This window comes from Piliocolobus tephrosceles, chromosome 5 (genome assembly GCF_002776525.5).
Source record: "Piliocolobus tephrosceles isolate RC106 chromosome 5, ASM277652v3, whole genome shotgun sequence".
Lineage (NCBI taxonomy): Eukaryota > Metazoa > Chordata > Mammalia > Primates > Cercopithecidae > Piliocolobus > Piliocolobus tephrosceles.
This window is the reverse complement of record NC_045438.1, coordinates 78,995,869-79,020,042: the sequence shown is the minus strand read 5'-3', so window position 1 is coordinate 79,020,042 and position 24,174 is coordinate 78,995,869. Positions and strand designations below refer to the sequence as shown.

Here is a 24,174-nt window from a genome sequence, read left to right as displayed (position 1 = left end):
ACACCAATCAACAGTAGATAATTTAAATGAATTTTCTTAGAACACTAAAAGAAAAATATAAGCTTCAAAGACAAAACAAAGCACAACCAAACTTCCTTCCCTCCTCTTCACAGATGATTCTTTTACTCATGTGATGCTCTCACTCCAGCTGTGCAAGTGTGGAAACATTATCTTTATTAAGGAAGAAATATCATTAGTAGGCTTCTATTTTGTGTCCATAGAATTTATATTATAAAAAGAGAAAGACATTATTCAAAATGAAAGCCAAAATAATAAAATTAGTAGAGCCACTAATTTATGGTAATTAGTGTGGTAGTAATTGTGGAAAACTGTATTTTTATAATTATTTAAATGTGTGTTCTTAAGGAGCCTTTACCTACATGTTCCAGTAATAGTGGCTATTAATGTATTCAATCCTTTTTGTTTAAATGAATGTAACACCTACATCTTGATTTGACATGTCCCAATAAGGTCTTTCTCCATAAGACATAACTTCCCACATGACTATTCCATAGCTCCATACATCACTGGCTGATGTGAATTTCCGGTACTGGATGGCTTCGGGTGCTGTCCACCTTACTGGAATTTTTCCACCCTATTATAAAAAGAAATGAAGATTTAAAATATATATAGTAACTTATCTATTATTTATGGCAATGCCATAAATACATATGTGCATTTTTGGTTGGTAGTTCAGCAGCATCAGGTCTACCCATCTTGAATCTCTATGTGTATTTAAAGTTCTTAATCTGATTTTTAGAATCCCATTACAAGTTTCATCATTTCAAGTTTACATGGCAACTCAACTGATGGAGCTTTGTGTGGTGTTAGGGCAAGAGTATATTGAACAAACAATGACAGGCTGGGCGCTGTGGCTCACACCTGTAATCTCAGCACTTTGGGAGACTGAAGTGGGTGGATCACCTGAGGCCAGGAGTTCGAGATGAGCCTGGCAAACATGGTGAAACCCCATCTCTATGGAGAAAATTATCCATGTGTGGTGGTGGGCGCCTGTTATCCTAGCTACTCAGAAGGCTGAGGCAGGAGCATTGCTTGAACCGGAGAGATGGAGGCTGCAGTGAGCCAAGACTGCGTCATTGTACTCCAGCCCGGACAACAACAACAGTCACAACAAAGACAAACTAGGCAAAGTTACTATGAAAATGAAATAAAATATAGATAATTTAAATAAACTCTCACATATTTTCTTTTTTTCTAATCTTACAAAAGTTACAGGGATTAGCATAGTTAATATTCTTTTAAATCTTTATTTAAAATGTGATTATAGTTTTCTACAAATATGAGTGCTAGTAACTAGATGTTTTTGTATATAACTATATTCTATGACTCTCTCAATATAAGGTAGTCATGTTATCAACACTTTCCTTCTTAGCTTATATATATACTGTACAAACAATGATTCTTCCAGAAAAACAAAAAAACAACAAAAAAGCAACCTCAAAATGCTTAGCTCAATTTGCTTCATTTTTCCTGTTTAGTTTTACATTATTAGGTCCTGCTTTCATGGTAGAAAAATCTTAAGAATATGAAAAAGTGCAGTAAATGACTTTTTCTTACAGTAGTTGTATAGACAGCTTCTGGATCATCCTCTATAACTCGGGACAGGCCAAAATCTGACACTTTACAAACAAGATTGCTGTTGACAAGAATATTGCGAGCTGCAAGGTCCCTGTGAACATATCCCATATCAGCCAAATATCTCATTCCAGCAGCAATTCCTCTCAGCATTCCTACTAACTGAATGACTGTAAATTGCCCATCATGTTTCTGCAGGAAGACAAAAATAAAAGCCCAGTTAATTGCATACTTTAAAAGGGACAAAAATCACCATGAAAAATATCTGCATGCTAGTAATTTACTATTGTTTAACAGGAATTGTTAATTAATTTTTTATATAATATGGATACTTGTGGAAAAAAACATAACATGCTAATTTAGCTGATAGCCAAATAATTTTGGTAATCATTTAGTTATTTATATTAATTTGGTATTTTAATATGAACTAACAGTTTGAGATTGCACAAGTCTAAAAGTATATGCTAATTTTTAAGTTTGGAAATAGAATATCTAAAAAATTACCCCAATTAGCTAAGTGTTTTCCCCACATGCCAAAAAGTCTAAATAATATAAAAGTAAATAAATACATTAATATACATATAATAAGGTTTATTTTCCTCTAAATGGTAAAAATGAGAAAGGGGGAAATATTTGAATCAAATGAAGAGAAACTAAAATGTAGAAAGTGATTGTAGTGGCTGACTTTGTTTTCATTTATTTTTTTCTTAGTTATGCTATTGATAGGAGAGTTACTTGTAACAAGGATTCTCTAGGACAGATGTACTAGCAAATGGGATTGAGAACTGTTTGCAACCAGACCGGCCACTTCTAACCCATTTTAACCAAAAAATTACTCCAGCTGAATATAAATATGCTGGATGAAGTATGCTAGTCTGAGTAGATGAATTTTCTAATTGATTCTTATATCATGATGATGCAGCAATAAAAGTTTCTCTAAATCCTATGACTGTTTATATGTCTGAGTTAAATATGATTCTAGATCATATTAAATAACTTTACATGTTCTCTTTTTCTTTAGATTATTTTTTTCTTTGCCATTTGGAAAAATGTTCACATGTTAATATTCTTAAAAAGCCTCTGAGAGTAAAAATATCTATGTTTATATATTTTGGATTTATATGTCATTTACAAATAAATCACACATCATTAATTTGAAAAATAATGTTAATAATCATGTATTTTATGCTTGCTGCTCACCTAACAATAAAATAGAAATGGTTCTACAGAGCAGAGTTGTGATCAAAGTATCAACACAGAATGGTTATCTCACCTTTTAGTCTTTTCCATATTATCTCTATATTTCATTTACAATTGTACATGCTGTTTTATAACATGAATTCAAATTACAGGGCTTCAGGCATCCTCCATATCTCAGGTAATAATATTAACGGAAATAACTTTGCGACCACATTGTATCAGTTAAATGCTCAAAATATTCTAGTTTAATCTAGTCTTGAACTCTGATTATTAATCTGATTTTTCAAAGACAATTTTCTAACTTCTTACTATTTTACAAGGTTCTCATTTTACATCACCAAAAAAGTTCATAAAATTATATTGGTAGCAAGCATAGCATATTTAGAATAAGTGGATCGCTTTGGTACTTACCCTGAGAAATGCATCTAGGGCTCCATTTTCCATGAACTCTATTACAATCATGACTGGTTTCCCTAAAAATTAAAAAAAAAAAAAGTTTCAGAAGTTGCAACCTGAACTGCAGGGTTATTTCCTTTCTCATCCCCCAATAAAACACATGGTGCTCTTTTGAAAGAGTGAGTGTGTGAAGTATGAGTATTCTTTTAGTGTTGCTGCTAAGCTCAAAAAGTCATTATATATCTGCTTGGAACATGGTCATGATTCATGAAATTAAAACATATAAATAAAAGTCATTGTGTTCTTCTGACTCCTGCTTTTTGAGTAAAACTCAGAGAAAATTGTACTTTATGTAAAATGTAAAGACTATATTGTATAATTATTATGTCTCTTGAAGAGAAATAAAAATATTTATCAGTCATTCCATCTATCAGTTATTCTTCAACTCTAATCTTGCATTCATTTTTTTCTGCTTTTTTTTCCCCTTGAGGTGATAACATAAAGGAAGAATTTTTTGATTAGTTACATACCAAGAAAACTCATTCATTTAGATTATGCAACATATTTCATAATTTGTTTTATTATGTACATAATAATACTAATTTCTGACACTCAGTTTGTTTGATAAAATAAAGATATAACCAATATCTACCTCTTGTAACAACCCCTTCCAAATGGACAACATTCGGGTGGTCAAACTGCCCCATGATGCTTGCTTCACATAAAAAGTCTCTCCTTTGTTTTTCTGTGTAACCAACTTTCAGGGTTTTTATGGCTACTGCAACGTCTCTTTTCCCTGGAAGTTTCAAACGGCCACTGCAGACTTCACCAAATTCTCCTGAAGTAACAGAACAAGCAGGCATATTTTATTTTCTAAATATTGTACTTTTCTTTTAAGAGTAAATGCATTTAATTATTTTTCTTTAACTTACAGTAAATTATTTTAAAGCATTTTAAAATAGTTTCAAAAATACTTGGTAAAGCCCTGTAAGTTACATAGAATACATTCCCATATATAGGGGAGACTATTTCCTAGACACAAAAGTTGTTTATGAAAATAATGGCATAAATGAAATTAAAACTTGAAGATACAGTTCAGAGGTCCTTCATAAAAGTTATGCTTTCCTAAACTGTCTGTTAAACAGGCTACTATTTTTCAATTGAATTAACCAACACTCAGGGTCAACATTCAGATTTGAATTATGCTATTATACATTTAAAATTATTTTTTATATATTGTATTAGTATATAACCTAGACTACCTACTAAAGCATGAGGACACAGTAAATTCTAAACGTTGCAATTCCTTTTGAGAAGAAAATATTTATTAAACATTTAAAATCTGGAATTTATATGCACTATGTCTACTGGATTTAAAGGAATTAGAGTCAGAAATGTACATTATAAAAATACATACAAATAGAAAATATTCCCTTTAAATAATTCATACACATTAATTTTCTACATGAATTTAAATTACAATGGCTAATACCTACAAATACAAGAAAAAAGATAAAAATGAAAGTTTTGTAAGAAGACACTAAATCAAGTAAAAGGACATGTGCAGCAAAATTCTGGAAATTTCTGACCTTTTAAAAATACAAATTCATTTCTTAAATGACAGGCCAGAGCTATTATGAAGTAGCTTGTAATAGAAGAATATCTTAAAAATCCAACAGAAAACAAAAATATATGGATTCTTCGTGCCACATGCTAGTTTTTCACATTTTTTCGTAAGATTTCATAAACAAGTACAGCCTTACTGCTTCCAACAGTTCAGGTGAATGCAAAAGTTCTATACTTGAGGAATAATTATTTGCCTGTCATTATGATGTATGACTTTCGATCTTGGCTAAATGGAACAGCTGAACAAGGAAGCTACAATAGCCTTACCTGCACCAATCACACGCTCAATTTTAATACAGGAGGCATCTAGCTCCTTGGCGAATTGATGGACAGCTCTATTTGGGTCCTCATAGGTTTCAGGGTCAATGTAGGTTTTGGTGCCTGGAAATTTAACTGTAATGATGTAAGAAAGCATGACTGTGATGAAGCAAAGCCCTTATTGTGCAGTCAGCCCAGGAATTTCATTATGCAGAGTGCTCCTTGGAACAGTGAACTTGCTTCCACATCACCTGATTCACAGCAGTTTTAACAGACTACTTCAGTCTGCTGGCGTATAGGTATTATCTGCAAGCTTCTATAGGTAACATAGGATCCAGCTCATAGGTTGCTAACTGAATTGCTTTTCCAGTAAATCTACAAAAGACATTCACCAAAATTTCTGACATGCCTATCAGACTGGAGGTTTAATTAAAATCACTGCTATCATGGCATAGTTCAAGCCATATTGAGGTTTGTAATGGACTTGGAAACACATTTGTAAAACTACCAGTCAGTCAATCAATCAAATTAATACACTGGGAAAAGAAGACATTTCATTTACAGGTAGCCTACTACACTGACAGCAATATTAAAAACATTTAGACATCTTACTTATTCTTTTGATTTATTTTTTTAAAGACCAACCACCTTTGACATATACATAAAATTAATACAAGATGTGAGGGACTTCTATCACAGAATCAAAGAGATATCTTCTAAAGACAGTTTCATCTTCACCTTCAAGGGCAATAGAGGCCAGATATACAAAGTGCAGAGTAAAGTAGAAAATTTACAATATTCCTGGGATCTGTTAACCAAGTATGACAGCGATTTGAAAGAGGAATGGTTTATATGAACTTTCAATTATAAGGCTCTGGAAGATCTTAACTGCTGAGGAGGTAGCCAATATGCCTCACAAAAGGTAGTCAAAATGCAAACAACATAGAATAATCTTAAAAGTTAAAATCTGCTTAAAATGCACCCAGAAGCATGCAGGTAACAGATAATACTATGTCAACTTTAAATAAAATTCAATTACAATAATGTATTCCAAATCTATTTGGTAAAAGACAAAGATAAGATAGATAGGCATATATTTGGTTATATTAATGCAATAAAAATTACACTATATCCTCAAAAAAACTTTATTGTTTTAACAAAGCCACTGAACAATCTTTTCATCAAATCTTACTATTTGGAGAACAATATATTTCTTTATATATTACACTGCAGCCTAACTGTGCTTATGTCATCACATTAAAATTATATTTTAAAAATAAACACATAACAAAAAGAAGCAAAATGTATAAAGGAAAATGGGATTTAAAAATCTTGATTTATTCTGCTGTAGTTGATTGTTTATCCAAAATTGATTGTCTTAAACAATTATTGTTGCAGTTTATAAAACTGACAGATGCTCATTTGTTACTAAAGCTGAACATGAAAAAAAAAAAAAAACAACACGAGAAGAAAAGAGAGAGGGGATAGAAGGAGAAAAGAGAGAAGAAGGAGTATAGGGAAAGGGGGAAGAGAAAAAGAGAGAAGGGAAGAAAACAATAGGTTAACCTCCTAGATTGGCAGGCAGATGGAGAATGAGCCATCTTCTCCCTTTTTATTCTCTCTTTCTTTCATTGTTTTAAATTTTGTTTTGATAAGGGAGCTAGATTGGAGGTAACCTTCCGCATCTCAAACGGTCTCTGACGGTTCTTTATTCAAGCTGTCATAAAACATTTTGACAGGCCAGAGCTATTTTGGCATAAAAACATGAAATACTGCCCAGCTTGGATTTGAAGACATTGTTAGAAGAAATGGTAGGAGGAAACAAAATGTAAATTGGAATCGCTTCACTAAATTCCTCCATTGTGTTTATATATTTAAATGTAGCACTTGGGGGCATGGAGAGTTGAGGGTGCCTGATACAAGTGACTGGACATTCTATTAAATTCAGTGCTCTAAAAGCTAGTTAAATGGTTGCTTTCAAGTTTCTGTTAAAATTCAATCGGGTGTTTTAGCAACTGGGAAAATTGTCCATGAACTAAATAGAGGAATAAAAAGACACCAACTTGTAAACAACTGGTTACCACAGTATTATACTTTGTATATTAAGTAATCATAATTTCAAATAAAATACCTGGTTTTAATCAAACAACAAGAAAACATATCCTTGGAAAAAGAGTGATTCAAAATATTAAGAATTCACCAGGATAGGATATGGTAAGTGCACTTTTTTTCATTATTCATTTAAGAAATGAATGTTTTAAAATAAGGAAAATATTGACATTATTTCTGAATATTCTGTTTTATCCCAACTTGAGTATGAACTTTTGTATTTTAAAATATTATTTCGATTTCTCATGAAAGTTGAACATCTTAAAACCACCATTGCTAGTTTTCTCTAAAGGTTAAAACTTTATATATAGCAAGCTTATCTTGTATATATTAGCAAGTAAAGCATGCAATTATATATTTTCTAATTACAAACTGGATGTGAAATGTGAAAAAAGTGAATGGCATAAACATATTAAAACTGACTTGTGACAATTAAGCATAAGGCTATACAACAAATTTTGGATAAGTCATGTTTCAACTGACCTTCTGCATTAACCTGCAAGTTAAAAGCAAATAAACTGGTATGTGATCATTTGGGGATATTTCAAATATGCTCAAAAAATAAAAGAAAAGTGACATACTGATTATGGTAATATTAAATAATTGTGCCATTAAATTATTCACATATGGGCAGGACCAGGGATTCCCAGAACTACAGTCTTATGTTGCTCTTCTATATACATTCTACACTAGAAATAAAATTTAGAAATTCAAGTTTTGATCTGCTCCTTCCTGTCTGGGGAAGTGTTAAAAACATTCTCCCATGTCATTAAATAGAAACAAAAAAAGGTAACCTCCACTTTTTTCTCTATTTCCTCTAGCTATAAACTACCTATGGTGCTCTCTTCACCGAGGCTTGTCACAAAAAAATTAATGCCAGATTAGCAAAAGGAAGTTCTGACATTGGGGGCATATCAAATAATCCCAAGTGGGGTATAGAAACACACATATTCAGTCATAATCAGGGGTATATTTAAGTTTTTTGAGGCTTAACCCATATACAATTTGGGATACTGTCTTTAGGGGAAAGAATACATGATTATATACACAAATTCGCTACTGCACTCCCACGGCCTAAAAAAGGCCTGTGAAAGTAAGAGGCCTTGAATATTAAACTTTATAATAAAGCCACTCCTGGGCATACCTTTAACTTCCATTGTAGTAAACCGTACTACCCCACATGTCCTTCCTACCATCAGTGGTTGAGATTCAAGATAATTTCCTATTCGATTTGGATTTGTGTTACGTAAAGCCACTTCTATTTTGAAAACTAAAGGTAACTGTTGGTTCAAAAATGCAAACACATTGAGAAAATTTAGGAATGATAGGAGCATTTACAATTTGTGTATTTAAACCACACATTGTCATTTGAGCTTTTTCTTTTTTCTTTTCCAAAAAAAAAAGGAATCACAAAGAAAATCTAAAATGTATTCGAAATTCTTGATGGAGGCTTTGCTATTCTTATGACTTTAGGATGGGTATAGGACAGCATCTTCACAGATACTGACATAGGAATCTAATAAATAACACAAAAGATACAATTCTTATGTCATGGGAAATTTATCTACACATGAGAACATTTGCCAAAGATTATAGGTAATACAAAATAATAATAAAATTGGTTTTTAATATTCTCAAGGATTAAAAATGGGGAAAATGGGTTTGGGTAAGAACATCATTAATTATCAGAACTGAAGTAATTTGATGGTTAGGTTTTGATTTTGCCTACATAAAGTAATAACATTTACTCTCAGTGCTCGCATTTTCACATGCCATTCTCATTGCAACAAGAATAAGATTAATGCAGATAGGCATCAATTTTATTTGGGTCACTAAGCTTTCTTCTAAATATGATTTCTAAAATGAACTTTTAAGAATAAGCTAACTCAAATCCATAGGAAAACATCAGAGGCATGAATCTTATTATTATACTATTTATGTTCTGTGAAATATCTATCAGTGATAGGTAATTTATAGTAGCTGAAAAGAAAGAGGCTCCTTAATTTAGCCTTTTGTGGTAGCACCACTCATTGGATTAAAAAAGGGCCTATCCTTGTAACCTGAAATGACATTCCGTAGCTAGCGAATGGGCACATGTAATCTTTAATGTATTACTGTTAGGATGGTAAGAAACACTTGGGCAAAGTTTGCAAAAGGAAACATTGTGATGTAAAAGCAGCTGAATATCCTGCAGTTATATGGCATTTCTGAATATATTTTATTTTTTCAAATTCATATCACATGATTTCAATTCTAAACATCTTATTCAAATGCTTTAAAGCAACATTTTGAGCTCATGGTATAATTTCAAGCATGATGCATGAGGACTTTGTTAATGCCAATGCTAATAACCAGATTTTTCTATTAATAGGGGTACATCATAGTAAAGAAAAGCCAAACACTTACAATGAAAGTAAAGCTCTTCATCCCCTTCTTGGTCAGCTTTGCTATAACCACAGTGCCTGGAAGAAAGCAAATTTGTGACAATCTTAGTGATTTTACTTTTTATATTTAAATTTCATTACAATGCACCTTAGTTACTCAACAACCTACTAGAGTTAAATTTACTGTTCATAGTTATGAATCCATTTAGTAATAATATAGCAATTCACATGATTAAGATGCACAGAAAACAAACTTTTTGTGTGAGAAAATGTAAAAGGAACATTTTAAAAAATACATTTAGACTGAATATACAAAATTCAATATGATTTGAATCCACAAGGTTCAATTCACAAAAATATTCACGAGTCACAAATATTCACAAGTGAATGTTTACTTGTATTTCTTTCTGGATGAAAACACATTTTAAATGGTTTCCACAAACATTTAATAACTAAAAGAGTAAATACTTCCCCAGGTATATTCTGTATTTATTATGAAAACTTAACTCTGAAAATAAGAAATAAAAATTCACACAATAAAAACTATAATACACTCATTCCCCCAAACTAAAGGCAGTGATCAAACTCATATTCCATTTTGATCCTGAAGGAATGACATGTTATTGATCTTTATTGTTTTGTATCAAAGAATGTTTGCATTTACTATTTAAAATTCGACTACACTAAGTAATAGGCTGACATAATTCTTAAAAAGCAATATGTTTTAATGTTAGAGATTAGAACAACTTTGTATTCTACCTTCTCCCAATGATGAAGCCAAAGACCATGAACACCAAAATGATGGTCCCAGCCACAGCAACCACAGCAATGATAATGACAGGATTCTGTTCACTGGAGACAGCTGTAGCTGTAAACAGAGGAAATAGGCGCAGAAATACTTGACACCATGCAAGAACTTGAAAGGTTAAATAAAATTAGATATATCTTTTCTATATAATTCACTCTAATTTTAAATAACTGCATTATTTTGTAACAAAGTAAATTTAAATAAATGTTTATTTCTGCCTTTCAAAGAACTGGTAAGGACAATACTTTCACATATTTTCCATTTATCAGCTATAAAAGAATGTATAAATGCTCACTGAATGACTATATTCCTGCTTAGTTGTAGAAAGCTTAGTTATAAATCAAGAGATAGACACATCTGATCTGCTAGTGCTATTAAATCCCTATTGTTCCTCAGCAAGGCGTTTGATTTTGATCCCTTTGTGTCTTTTTTTCAGGTATGTGAAATCAGAACCAAAATACATACCTCATGTATTTTTTAAAGTACTTTAATACACATTAAATGCTTTATCTCTCATATCATCAATTAAAATAGAAAGCATAGTGTAATCATAGTTAAACATTATGAAATTATAGTCTACCATAATTCAGGAAAAAGATGAGCCATATTATCTGTGTTAATTTTCATGAAGTATGTAGTAAACACGTTCCATATTTAAGATTACAAAAATAGCTAGCCTATTTTAGAAAGAGAAAACTTGCTGCAAGTACTTTTTAACAAAACACTATCATTACCTAACTGCAGACACTTCTTATACAATAATAAATACTTCTTCTATGCTCATTAAGGCAAACTCAGCTGAACCTTTCTGACAGTCTCTTTGGGAATAAATACATGTTTGCATGTCTTTTAAAACACTCTCTGATACAGAATTTTTGCACTTATCACTTCCATTTTTCCAAGCTAGTGAAATTTTATTTATATGGCGACTCACAATTGTCATATTTTCCCAGTTTCGTATTTTCAGTAGCAATACAGACTTTATAGAATCATTTAAGACATATGAAACAATGAAAATGAATATTTCAATAAATGATCCAGTTGCAAATATCATAAAATATATAATGTCAAACTAATATAATTTGCTAATTCTGAAACAATCAACAGCTGCAATCTTTAATTTAAGGCAGGATGGAAACTACCTTTCCTTCTTGTTGATGGCAAGGGACTAGATCTCTAGAGTAGTAATTAATATAAAGGCAAAATATATCTTGCCATAATAGAAAGTATAAAGTTTTTTTTAGATTGGCCTTTCCCTAGTTCATTTGTCTGTCTCCTTTTGACAAATTATCTCTTAATTTTGTATACCTATGCTAACAAGAGATAGCTCCTGTGTTGAAAAACAGTAAAAACAGCTCTGGTCTAATAGATACTTTCTGAACAAAGAAGATTATACACATTCTCTAATTTATCACCTGCTGAATTGTACCCTGAGGGAACTTAAAAAGGTTAAAAAAAAAAAAAAAAAGAAGAAAACAACTTTCAAATACTAATTTCTGAATTACAGCCTATTATCACACAACAGAGAAAAGATGACTTCAAGTACTTTAAATATTTGTTTATTTTCTGTTTTTAGTCTTTTTTCTATACATTTTAAGAAAGTAAAAGAATGGAGTAGTTCCAGTCATGAGGAAGGAAAAATTATGTACATATGTTAGAAATTCTCTCCATTCAGTGTGTCCCATGGGCCTAATTCTCTGCTTGTCTTAGGCTCCGTTTTTCCCTTAGCTTCAGAAACAGAACTCTAATGAGAAAAGTGAACTCAGGTGAATGATGAATCAGAATTTGTGCATATTTATTTACACATTTTTGTATATTGTCAGGGTCATACTTTAATCTTTCCACAGTTGACATTAAGGTTAATATTTTCATCTATTTCACGGGCAATACATATTAAAAATAATTCTCTTTACAAACAGTGCTCAAGTGACTTCTTTTAGACTGCATCTTATCTTCTGACCTGCTTTCCGACACAGCGAGTCACTGCTCCCTGACATGGTGATATCACTAGACCCTGCATTCCATCAGCGCTTAATTGTGTGGCCAGAATCTCTGTACCTGCTCCTCTCTTTCACTGAAGTTTCAATAAAGATCATGAACTGCGTGTTTCTGTGTCTCCTTAATTCTTAGCATAGTAACTTACGCTGACTCACTGGTTCACAAAGAGTAATCTGGAAAACCCTGAGAGTCCTCAGTAACTTTTCATAGAGTCTGCAAGTTCAAAATAGTTTTCATATAATATGAAGATGTTATTTGCCTTTTTTACTCTCATTTGCTTACAAATGCAGTTAAGATTTCCAGAAGGTATATGACAAGATAATACCATGACTCTGATGGCTAATAAAATGTGTTAGTGTGTTCTTGTGTTTTTAAAGTTTCCATTTTAATTTCTAATTTGGTGAATATTAATTGATATAACCAATATCAAGCATTTTTTGATACCCTCAACATTTTTTAATAGTAAAAGGGCTCCTGGGATGGAAAATTTTGAGAAAGGCTGTGTTTAATAAGAGCTGACACTGGAGACTTTCCATGAGAGGGACTCTCCTTGACACTTTGTATATATTAACTTAATCCTCAGAATATTTTGTGAATTGAGGACTACTATACTAGAAATTAAGGTACAGAGACCTAGCTCATCCAAACTCCTATAACTGGACATGGCAGAGCAGAGAGATTTGAAACTAGGCAGCTCTCTGCTGGCACTGAGTGATATTAGTAATTCATTTTATGCTGATCAGTGTGAAGTATTCATTTATTGCTAATTTACTGAGTGCCTTCTGTGCCTGACACCATAGTAGGCACTGGCAAGACAACAGTAAGGAAAAGAGATATGGATTCTTCTCTCATCAAGTTTACATTCCACTGGGAGAGAATATATTGATAGTAAAAATCACCAAATTCTACTGCAAAAATCCATTCTTAACATACATTTCATGTGATGTGATCTTTCAGATTCCACTACTTTATAATCTCTGAATCTTGGTTACTTCTTTTTTAAATAATAAAAATAATATCTATGAATCTCAGCACTCATTAAACGATAGTTTGGTTTAATATTCCCAATTTACAAAGTCAGGAAAAGGCATAAATTCATCTTGAATCTTTTGAAATCTAAAAGCGTTTTTAAATAATAAGGAATGATTAGGTAAATGTGAGATACCTGACATTTTAAGTTTAAACTATTTATTAAAAGATGAAAGAAACCATAATTTGAAGTATTTTTTTATATTTGAATTTACAGGCTGATATTATGATATAGATCTGAGTTGAAAACTACTAGAGCACATTTTAACACTAACCACTCAAATATTTAAATATTGAAATCTTAACTTAAAATGTTTTAATGTTTTGGGGGACACTAAACTTTGATATGCTGATTCTTGATCTTACACAATCTATTTAAAAATAATAATCATAAAAAATGGCATTAAGTTCACCAAATCAAATTATGTAGCAAATTTTCAAACTGATGCCTTTATGTTTACCATTCTATGTGAATGATTTATATGTCAAAATGATTTCAACATACATTTTTATTATTTGTGCCTATGAGAGTTACAGATTTATTTTAAAATGTAACAAAATATGTGGAAGAATAATACTGTTACCAAACTTAACAAACATTAGTTAATGCAAAGGATATTTATCAATTTACTCTACCTTTTAAATATCTATACAATTCTTTCTTTAAAGCCAACATAATTCTTTAATCAAACTTATATTAATTTAATTTGTTTAAAATATTTTAATTGAGAAAAGTCATATAACATTTTCCAACTCAATTTTGATTAGAATTTTGGAGGAATGCTGGATTGGCAAGGAGAAGAGATAACAGCTGGGAAACCCATGTGCCTGAGCAGTAACATCAGGAGGAATCAAAACCCTAAAATATAGAAACACAATCTGAGACATCGGCTCTGTTGAGGAGCAACAGCAGTGGTATTCAGGGTGTTCTGAACTTGCACTCTGACAGCAAATGGGCACATATATCCCCAGATACATCTGCTTACTTCTTATACACTATATATATAGATGCAATTTTACTATAATCTTGTTGGATTATAAAACATGAACAAAATGATAAAGGGGCTTCAAAGATATTAGCTATATTTTTAAGATGAGTGGTTATAGGGATATTCATTTAATTATCTCCCTTATATTTCATATATACTTTAAACATATTCTTTAGTATGCATGAAATATCCCATAACATAAATGAAAAATGTCAAAAATAAAATAAATATAAGTTCTAAGACCTTCCTGAACTCTCATTTTTTAAATCATTGCTAAAGGGTAAGTCACTTAAATGAATACAGGTCCTTAGATACCATCTTTCTCTTGTTCACCTCACTACACATTCTGGCTTCATTTGTGGGTTTCTGTGAAGTAGCCGCTTTGATGGACACACTTAGAATAAGATTGTTTTGGGGTTGACAAAAACATCTTGTGTCAATACACAAATTGAATCAGTCCTGCTTCTGTTTCTAATTTCACCTTTTTCAAAAAATAAATCCAGTATGCATTAAAGAAATTAATTTAAATCACAAGGTTCTAAAATTGCTAAACAAAACAGCAAATGGTAAATTATGAACTTTTACAAAGTACATTTATATGTACATTATATGATGATGCAAATGATCACCCCAATATTGAAAAAAATATTAATATATGCTGGAGTTATTGAGAGTAAGAATCCAAACCAAAGGCATAATTACCTTCAAACATTTTACCTGTAGCTTCCTCTAGTGTAGCAACATCAAGTCTGGGACTGTAGTTTCCATAACCAGCAGCAGTAAAAGCCCGAATCTGGAAAACATACACTGTTCCTGGTTTCAGATTATTAATGGAGGCTGAAGTAGACTTGGTTTTTACTGTTGAGTAGGTCCGTTCCCTTTGATCCTAGAAACAATATTTAGAGGAAATATTTAATTGTGATTGCAACCAGACAATTTGACAGTCAACTGTTTCAATTTAATTCAATTTGCTCCATTGTTTTTATAGAGGCTACATTGTACTTTGTGGAATATTATAACATGAAGTCACTTCTAAGGTAATTTAAAATGAAAATGTGAAACACATGCCTTTGTTATATATATATTTAGGGAGAAATAATTTAGTTAAAACATTTATGATATTTTTAACTTTCGCACAGGTAATACATGACAAGAACTACTTAGCCATAATATAATAAAATATCCTACTGGTCAAAGAGTGGGTACACCTGTATAATCTACAGTTTAGTAGAAGTCATCAAATCATAATGTAGTTCTCTTAAGTTTTTTTTGAAAGTTATTCAGCAAGAAAAAAAGCTAGATGCTAAAAATCCAGAAAGTTATTAAATCAAGAAATTCAGTTAACACTACCACTATATTGACATACCAATTTTTCAAAAACGACCCTCAATTTCTCACAGAATAAACCACTACTGAAAAACAGTATTTAATGAAATATTTTTAAAGTAAAATTATAAATATTAAAATTTAAATATATATGATTTATGGGTTGAGAATATTTTAAACATGATTTATTTATTTTTTTCATATTTCAAATATAAAAACTGATGCAGAGTTTACTAAAATAATAGTTATCCTATCATCTTCAAATACATTTTATGTGCATATATAATAAGATTAAGAAGGAAATAAATGTAAAAACTCAAGCATATAAAAACTCCATCAAAACAATATTTAAATAAATAAAAATTTAAATCTTCCTTGATATGATTCTCACAAGCTATTTGTGAATAAAAGCTGTAAAAATTATACTTCAAAATATACAATTTTAGAGAGTTCTTACTTGGTCTATAATAAATTTATGTGTTCAAATTTATCTGGCAATGAAATTCTTCACTGAAATCTTAAAATGTCTATCTAGTTGTTCGATTTGCCTTCACAGTGAGATTTGCAAAAGTGTAAATAAATATATACTTAAGCCTGATTTACTCAAACTGATCCGTGATTGTCCTCATTACAATCATTTATAAAAATGATAGTTTGTATTGCAGCATATATTTATTGCAAACGAAAGACCTAGGCATAACTCAGGTGACACAAACATCATGCATGTGTACATATACATTACAATATAATACAATACAATGCTATTATTGTCTTTTGGTTGCCTAATATGCAAATTTAGTGAATGTAGATACTTTTTCTGTAAGGCCAAAAAACATGATTTGAACAGATTTATTCTAGAGAAAACATTTGCAAAATATTTCAGATTTATATTGTGAGAAACTTTACTCTTACCACCTATTTGTTTCATTGCTTTTGAAATTTGATGCAATTTCAGCAGGGACTATAACTGTTAGCTCTCATGGGAAACCAGATATACCAAAACCAGCATTAAAAACAATTATCCCCTCTAAAACACATTTGGTGGGACGAGAAATGAAGCATATAAAATGCAACCTTAGCAATTAAGTCATGAATTCATAATGTAAGTAACAAGCAAAAATATTTTAAACTTAATCTGAACATTAAAACAAAATCATATTTTAAACTAATTTTTTTCAAAAAAACAAAGTTATCTATTGCCAATGTACTATATACATTTCAATTTATTTAGTCATATCAACTCATCCCTAAAGTTTTCTCAAAGCTTTAAGCTCCCAATTTTCTAATTGTATTGTCTAAACAGCTAAAATGATTATGTGTATTATAGCACTTCAGGTAACTCAGGTAAGCCAAAAATAGGAACACTTATTATTATTACTGTTTGTAATAGCAATGGGTTCCACGTTTCAAACCTTGCACCAAATCTTTCTGTGAGGTGGAGTTTTAAATCATAATCTGTGAACATGGTTCATATAAACATTTTTCTCTCTCTCCAAATGAAACAGAAATAAATACACTCATATACTCAGATATATCACTAGTTACTAAAATTTAATCATTATAGGAAGATTAAAAAGGCAGCACTTGGGTTTTAGCCATACTATTTTTCCTGGAAGGAGAGGTGTAAATAAGTACCATACATGATTATTAAAACATATATAAAATAAACTTCAGGAGGAATTCAAAGGAGTGAAATAGCATCATCTGATTTGTAAGTCTGAAGAACTACATCTTTATTATACAAAATATTATTTCAAATTACTAAACTATTTGAGGTCATTATCATCACTGAAACCACATAAATTAAACAAATCATTAAGGTCCCAAACAGACATACTGAAGAAAATATTTTTCAAAATGCATTGGGCTGTGTGGTTTCTGTGATACTAAAATATCCTACATCTAATTATTATGATATCAAAAATTGAATATATAAATAAATATATATGCTACAAATGGGACACTGTCACTTGTGTAACACAGAAACTTAATACACATAAATCACAGTTAGAGTAATGAGCCAGAGATTCACAGAGATGGTTATTATAAATGGCTAAAATTAACTATGAAGTTTGAAGTAGCTCCAAATGGTTGGCATAATGACCAACTTTAGTCTACAATACAGTAGGATGACATGAGACACACAGCACATTGTACATTTCAGTTGCTCTTAGCACTTACTTTCTCGTAATACTTGATTTCATATTCTGTGATGACTCCATTGGGATGCTCTGGTTCCTGCCAGGAAAGCTCGACACTCCGCTGCAGCACTCTCTCCTTCATTACTCCGCTCACTTGCGAGGGAGCTGTTTGGACAAGATGTGTCAATAAACAATGAGAAAATTCACTGGATGCCTCAAATCAAATGTCACAACTGATCAGTCCCATGCTGTGCCAGTTTCATTAAGGTAAAAGAAAGCACCTTTTCATAGCTCACAATTCAGAAGCTAATGAATATTCAAACAGGACCTTATTACTGTTCATAAACCTTAATAGAAATTTAAATTAAAGTGCAAACAGCAGAAGATAGCATTGTTCAAGTTAGTGAAAAATGGAAATGATGGGGCTGAGAATGACAATTAAGCAAATGAATGCTAATTAAGGCTAGAAAATATGATTTCAGATTAATCTCCAGTGATAAACTAAGTCCAAATATTTATTTCACATGCAACAGCAATACACTTTTAAAAGAAAAAATAATTTAATATTATGCAAGAAAAAGTGTATGAAATGGCTACTTTGATCTTCAGTGAAAGGGATCATATTTTTAAAAATGTTCTCATGTTTCACTTGGTGTGTGTATACTCCCAAAGAATTCTAAACAACTTTGGAAAACATCTTTAGACTTTATTAGGTCAAGATGCAAGAAAATGCAAAGGCTGCCTGCTACTTAAAATACGTGCATGAACCCACATACATACACAAGGACTCTTGCATGTGTAATTTATACCTATGTAACCTAGGTTTCAAGCTTTGAAAGGAGCAATTCAAAGCTACAATCTTGCTTTCTCTTTCTATACAGATAATAATATGCTTAGAGTTCTTTCATTCTAATTAGTGACATATACTCTTTTTGGTAGCTAAGTCTGTGGAATGTAGCAAACTAATTTGCTCTGTCTAATTTGCTCAGTGATGATTAACTAGTTGTCTACTCTGTCTAAATGAGTAGCTGCTCTGGCTTGGCTGAATTTCAGTGGGGTCATTATGTTTCATGTATCATGCTCTATCTCATTCTGTAAAATATTTTCAGGCTGTTAATTTAATTTTCAGATGTCTGAAATTGTTAATAATCCTGCTGACAGAAAAGCAATTATATGGACCAAGCCGTTTAAGCAACCTTCCAATATTTATCCCTCTGGCTTTATTTTGTTTCTTCTACTTAATATTTTCTTGTATCAATGTCTATAAAACACATTTTTCACTTCTTTCCGGCTTGGCAAATTTTAAGGAAGGACATGGAAGATGCATGACTCTCATTTCCTCCCAGATTACTAACAAAAGCGTAACGAGGGCAGTTTAAGTGGGACAACTTTCCCTTGAAGGCGATCTAGCTGAAGTACTCAACAAACTGTGTTTAAAGTCTAAATGCATTTCTGGTATGTTTTCAATGAAGCTAATTTCTAATAAGAAATCTTATTTTTGTCACAACTTTTGAAACCTGAACATATGCAGTAAACAAGAACTTATCTCTAAAGTGACATGTCTCTGTACCCAGAACATGCTTAGCATAACTCAGCAGACTGCAACATTCAAGAGGCCGCTTCCTTAGGCCATGGCCTTAGGAATCCAACTCCAACTAATTGTGACATGAGATTCTACTTGACAAATAATCTCTAATAGTACAACTTACTTTAAAAAAATCATTCCCAAAATTTACATTTTAACTAGTAAAAACAATAGACAGCAGCACAGGTGAGTATACTGCAATCGTTAACACACTGAGTTACCCAGGAGTGCTGCTGGTCTCTGATCAGGGTTTACAATTTATGTGTGCCATTTGAAAATAAGTTGGTGAGAAATAGGTTAGAGAGATCGTATGTGTAAATCTCTTGGTTTCTTTCAAATAACATTTATAGCCTACTGTGATTTTCAGTATAAGTCAAACACTAAGACATTTTGCTTAGTTTCTATCCCTAACTATCACTTTGCTTGGTATGATAAAAGAGGCAGGAGACTCTGAATTCTTCAAGTTATGGAAAAGATTTGGGTTATAAATCTACCCTAAGTTTCTGATACATTGAAACAAGATCTAAATATAAAATGAGATGATTTTTGCAAGTTATACACTAAAATTACATTCATTATTTCACCCTGGAAAATAATTTTTACCTATAAAATCACAGCAATTGGAGACTGAAAAAGAAAAGCTGCTAAAAATACTTGAAATATATAATATTTTGAAACTCATAGCACAGTGCTGACAGTGAAGTATGCCTCAACGTATTTTCCCTTTTGCACAGGAGCCATATCTGTAAGTGAATATACTCCTGAATTCTTCTATATTTCTTTCTTTTTCTCTTGTATCCCTTGCTGATACTATATCAAGTCACACATTTTAAGAGGGTCAGAAACGGAAGCACTAGCACATGGCCCTTGAGAATGGATAAACTGCATGACAGGAAAAATCTCTCTCTGTCTTATGTCCTTCAAATACAACATTTGGTACAGAAAACGTGATTATATGTTCCCCGAACTTCAATATCTTAGGTATAAAGGATACACAACTCACAGGATATACAGCTTATAAACAAAAACATCTCTAGCCTAGTTGGATTCTGACAAGGTAATTATTTTCAGATAAAGTTATATGTTAAAGTAAAATTAAAGTGGCATAAGGTATGTTAATCTTAAAACAATGATTTCTATGGATAATATATTTGATTTACTAAATTAATGATATTGTAACAATCTCACTAATAATGTACTCACTCTTACATCAAAATATTCAATTAACTACCATCTAAAGTTCATTTCTTAAAAGAAAATAACAATATACAAATGAACTATACAAATGAAATACACAAATGGCAATATACAGATGAATATATACATTAATTACATGCTTTAAGAACCAATTCGGTGTTATAACATTTAAATTATAATTTTTATACTTATCAAAATGAAATTAGATATGTTGTAATTGGAATTATGTAAAGATAGTAAATAGTAACCAACAAAAATAATGAAGTTCCTGAATTGAAATATGTAGATAAACAAATACTGTATATAAAACAGCTTTTTGACATACATTTTTAGTAGGATTTCTAACAAAAAATTAACATATTCATTTTTACTAGAGTTTCTAGAAATATTCAAATATAAAAATTAAATTCAACTGAAAGATGGAACTTCCTTTGCCCTTAAAGATCTTCAAGTCTTATCAGGGATACAAGATATTACAAATAAATAAAATATAAAATAGATTAAGCCATGAAGCAAATTATTACTTGTATTTGGAATTTTCACAGATGACAATGACAGAAGACCTTAGGAAATTCAAAATTTGTTTCCAGAGTTCAAAGTGGTAAATCTCAACAGCATAAAAACAAAATTGATAAATTTGATGAAAGAGTAAAGCAAAAGTCTAATGACAGGCAGAAAAGTAAATTTGTGGAATGGGTTTGTTAGTATAACGCTTTAAATTGAAAAATAATCAGTAACAAGAATGGCGGGTTTATGTACAGACCTGAACCAATCAGCATTTTACAGATTTTGAGTATCAAGCACTCCTATGTGATCTTTGATCTTAATCAATTTCCAACTAAAATCCAATTATAAAACACATATTTAAATTACAGAATGGAATTTATTCATAAAGTCTACGTACTGCCTCCCTCTACACCCTGCCAACCTGCTAAGCTTAACTATTTGTAAATGAAAATTTCTTAGCATGAAGTAGGGAAAAGTACAATTTTAAAGCACCGAATAGTAGGCAGAGTGACCCCACAAAGATGTCTATACCCTAATCTCTGAAACAGGTAAATATGTAAATTCCATGGCAAAAAGGGTACTGCAAATGTTGTTAAGGTTACAGACCTTAAAATGAAGAGATTATCCTGGATTCTTCCCAGTGGGCACTATCTAGTCATATGAGCCCTTAAGAGCAAACAGAGATGCTGCGGAAGTCAGGCATATTTCAACTGTGGGAGGAACCAACTTGACATTGCTGGAGGGGACCTCGGAGAAACATGAAAAGATATGGGGCAGCTTTTAGGATCAAACTGGCCCTGACTGACTGGCACAGAAATCAATAATTCAGTCCTATCAGAGCAAAGAATTTGAATTCTTCCAACAACAGGAATGAGCTTGGAAGTAGATCTTCCCCAGAGTTTTCAAGTAAGAGTCAAGACCAGCTGATAACTTGATTTCAGCCTGTGAGGCTAGTAGTTGAACCTTGCTGTGCCCAGACTTGTGACTTACAGAACTATGAGATAATAAATGAGTGTTTTAAATTGTTCAGTGTTGGTGGTAATCTGTTATGGCAGCGATAGAAAATGAATACATATAGTAAGAAAAAAATCAGACCTACTGAAATTTTTATGAAATTATGAAAACAGGCTAGTGATTTCATATTTAAATAATGTGATATTAAATTGTATGTTGAAACAGCATGGAATCAAGGAATATTGACCTTAAGACCCAAAATACAATGTTTCATAGAAAAGAACTTAACCAAGATAATGAATTTCATTTTGGATTTACAAAGTCAGTTATTTATACCATTCATTTTTTCTACACTTACATGTTTCTAACTGAATTTAAACAAAGAATGAGACAGAAAAATATATCTGTATTTTTAAACCATACAATAAGGTAAGATGGGTCAACAAGCATAAAATGACCTTTCATCAAATATATCAAGTTTTTAAATCCACTGAAATTTGTTAGAAATCCATTAGGTAAATACAAAAAGGAAAAATAAAGACATCTTTGGAATACAGTCAAAGGAAAACCTGATAATAGTAGAATGATGCTCTTTCATGGAACACTTTTGCTATTGTACATTATCAGTAAGAAATTCATTTTTAGCAATCCTCGAAATAACAAATGTATGTGTTACTATGAGCCTAGTATTTTAAAATATTCAACTTTTAGCTTTTTCACTCTTCCCCACAGGTGTTCATTTTTGCATTATAGGAAAAACATAAAAATACATACAAATGTGCTTAAATAACGACATACTTGGCCATAGTTATACATGCAGTGCAGTGTATCATGTAACATAGCAATTCTGTTTCTAGGTTATGCAGATATATGTATAAAATGCTAAACACATAATTTCACAAAATTTCAATTTCTTGGCTGTGGAAAAACAGGGGCACTAATAATATTAAGAATGATAGATACACAATTTTAGCTAAAAAAGTAAGTACAGGAACTAAGGGTAATTGAACCTGTAGCAATTATGAGCTATTCTTTTGTGACAGATGTCTGTCAAATTATCTTTGACTGGAAAGAAGCATGATCTGTAGTTAAAACCAACATAAATTTTCATTCTATAGCAAGTGTTTGAAAAAATTGGTGGAAGAGGAATGATGTTTTTTCAAAATTAAATTATGTTATTTGCATTGCTATCTACTTAACATACCAATTAGGATAATGATTTTCAAAATGTAAAATGTGCAATATAATAAGATATATAACAGAATGAATTTCTAAATAAATTCAAGGAACATTTACTAAAAAGACAACTTGACTAAGAAATAAGGTTTGAGGTTTGAAAGTTCTTAAAAAAAATATGATGTTGAGCTGAAAAAGTAGGAAAATAAAAGCATCCTGCATAGGGGCCCCAGTCAGGTATACATGTGAGTTATAAATCAATATATCTTCAGTAGAGTAATAAAATACAAAATAAGAACTACAAAAGTCACCACTTCACAATCTGATCAACCAGGAACAATTCTGTTCTTTAAAGCAGCGATTGTAAAAATGATCTGACAATACATCTTCTTGAGAATAAAGTTTTCTTTTTCTTTTTTTTTTTTTTTTTTTTTTTTGGTGAAATTCTAACAAACATTTATTCAAACCATATTTATTCAAACCAATTCTCAACATTTTTCAAAAAATAGAAGAGAAGGGAATACTTCCTATGAGGCCAACATTAGCCTGCTACTAAAGCCAGGGGATGGGAGGAAGGAATAAACATCACAAGCAAGAAAATAAATAAACAAACAAATATATATATGTATATATGTACAAATTCCATCACAGCATCACACATAATAGCAAGTCAAATCAGAGCATATTAAAAATATTATACATGATGACCAAATGTGATTTATCCCAGGAATGAAAGGGTAGGTCTGTATATGATAATCAAATTAATATACGACATTAATAGGAAAGCATGACAAAAATCCAACATCCATTCATGATAAAAAAATACTCAATGTACAAAAATTGAAAGTAAATTCTTCCATATGACAAAGGGTATATATGGAAAGCCAACAGCTAG

General features: G+C 31.3%; 1 protein-coding gene across 10 annotated transcripts in view; it reads right to left on the bottom strand.

Annotated features, from left to right (window-relative positions):
• The window catches only part of EPHA7 (EPH receptor A7), a 180,892-nt gene that overhangs the window by 14,114 nt on the left and 142,604 nt on the right, over nt 1-24,174 (bottom strand). For 2 of the 10 annotated variants that reach the window (XM_023205179.3, XM_031935515.1), the window contains exons 6-14: nt 17,901-18,025; nt 15,096-15,279; nt 10,329-10,437; nt 9,592-9,647; nt 5,086-5,211; nt 3,845-4,030; nt 3,208-3,269; nt 1,579-1,788; nt 446-595 (exon numbers count right to left, since the gene is read on the bottom strand). In XM_023205179.3, coding sequence (XP_023060947.1) covers nt 446-595; nt 1,579-1,788; nt 3,208-3,269; nt 3,845-4,030; nt 5,086-5,211; nt 9,592-9,647; nt 10,329-10,437; nt 15,096-15,279; nt 17,901-18,025 — 1,208 coding nt within the window. Of the gene's footprint in view, nt 1-376; nt 596-1,526; nt 1,789-3,207; nt 3,270-3,844; nt 4,031-5,085; nt 5,212-5,684; nt 6,511-8,546; nt 8,702-9,591; nt 9,648-10,328; nt 10,438-15,095; nt 15,280-17,900; nt 18,026-24,174 lie in introns of those variants that run through there. The other 8 variants (XM_031935518.1, XM_031935519.1, XR_004228933.1 and 5 more) reach the window with 7 other exon arrangements.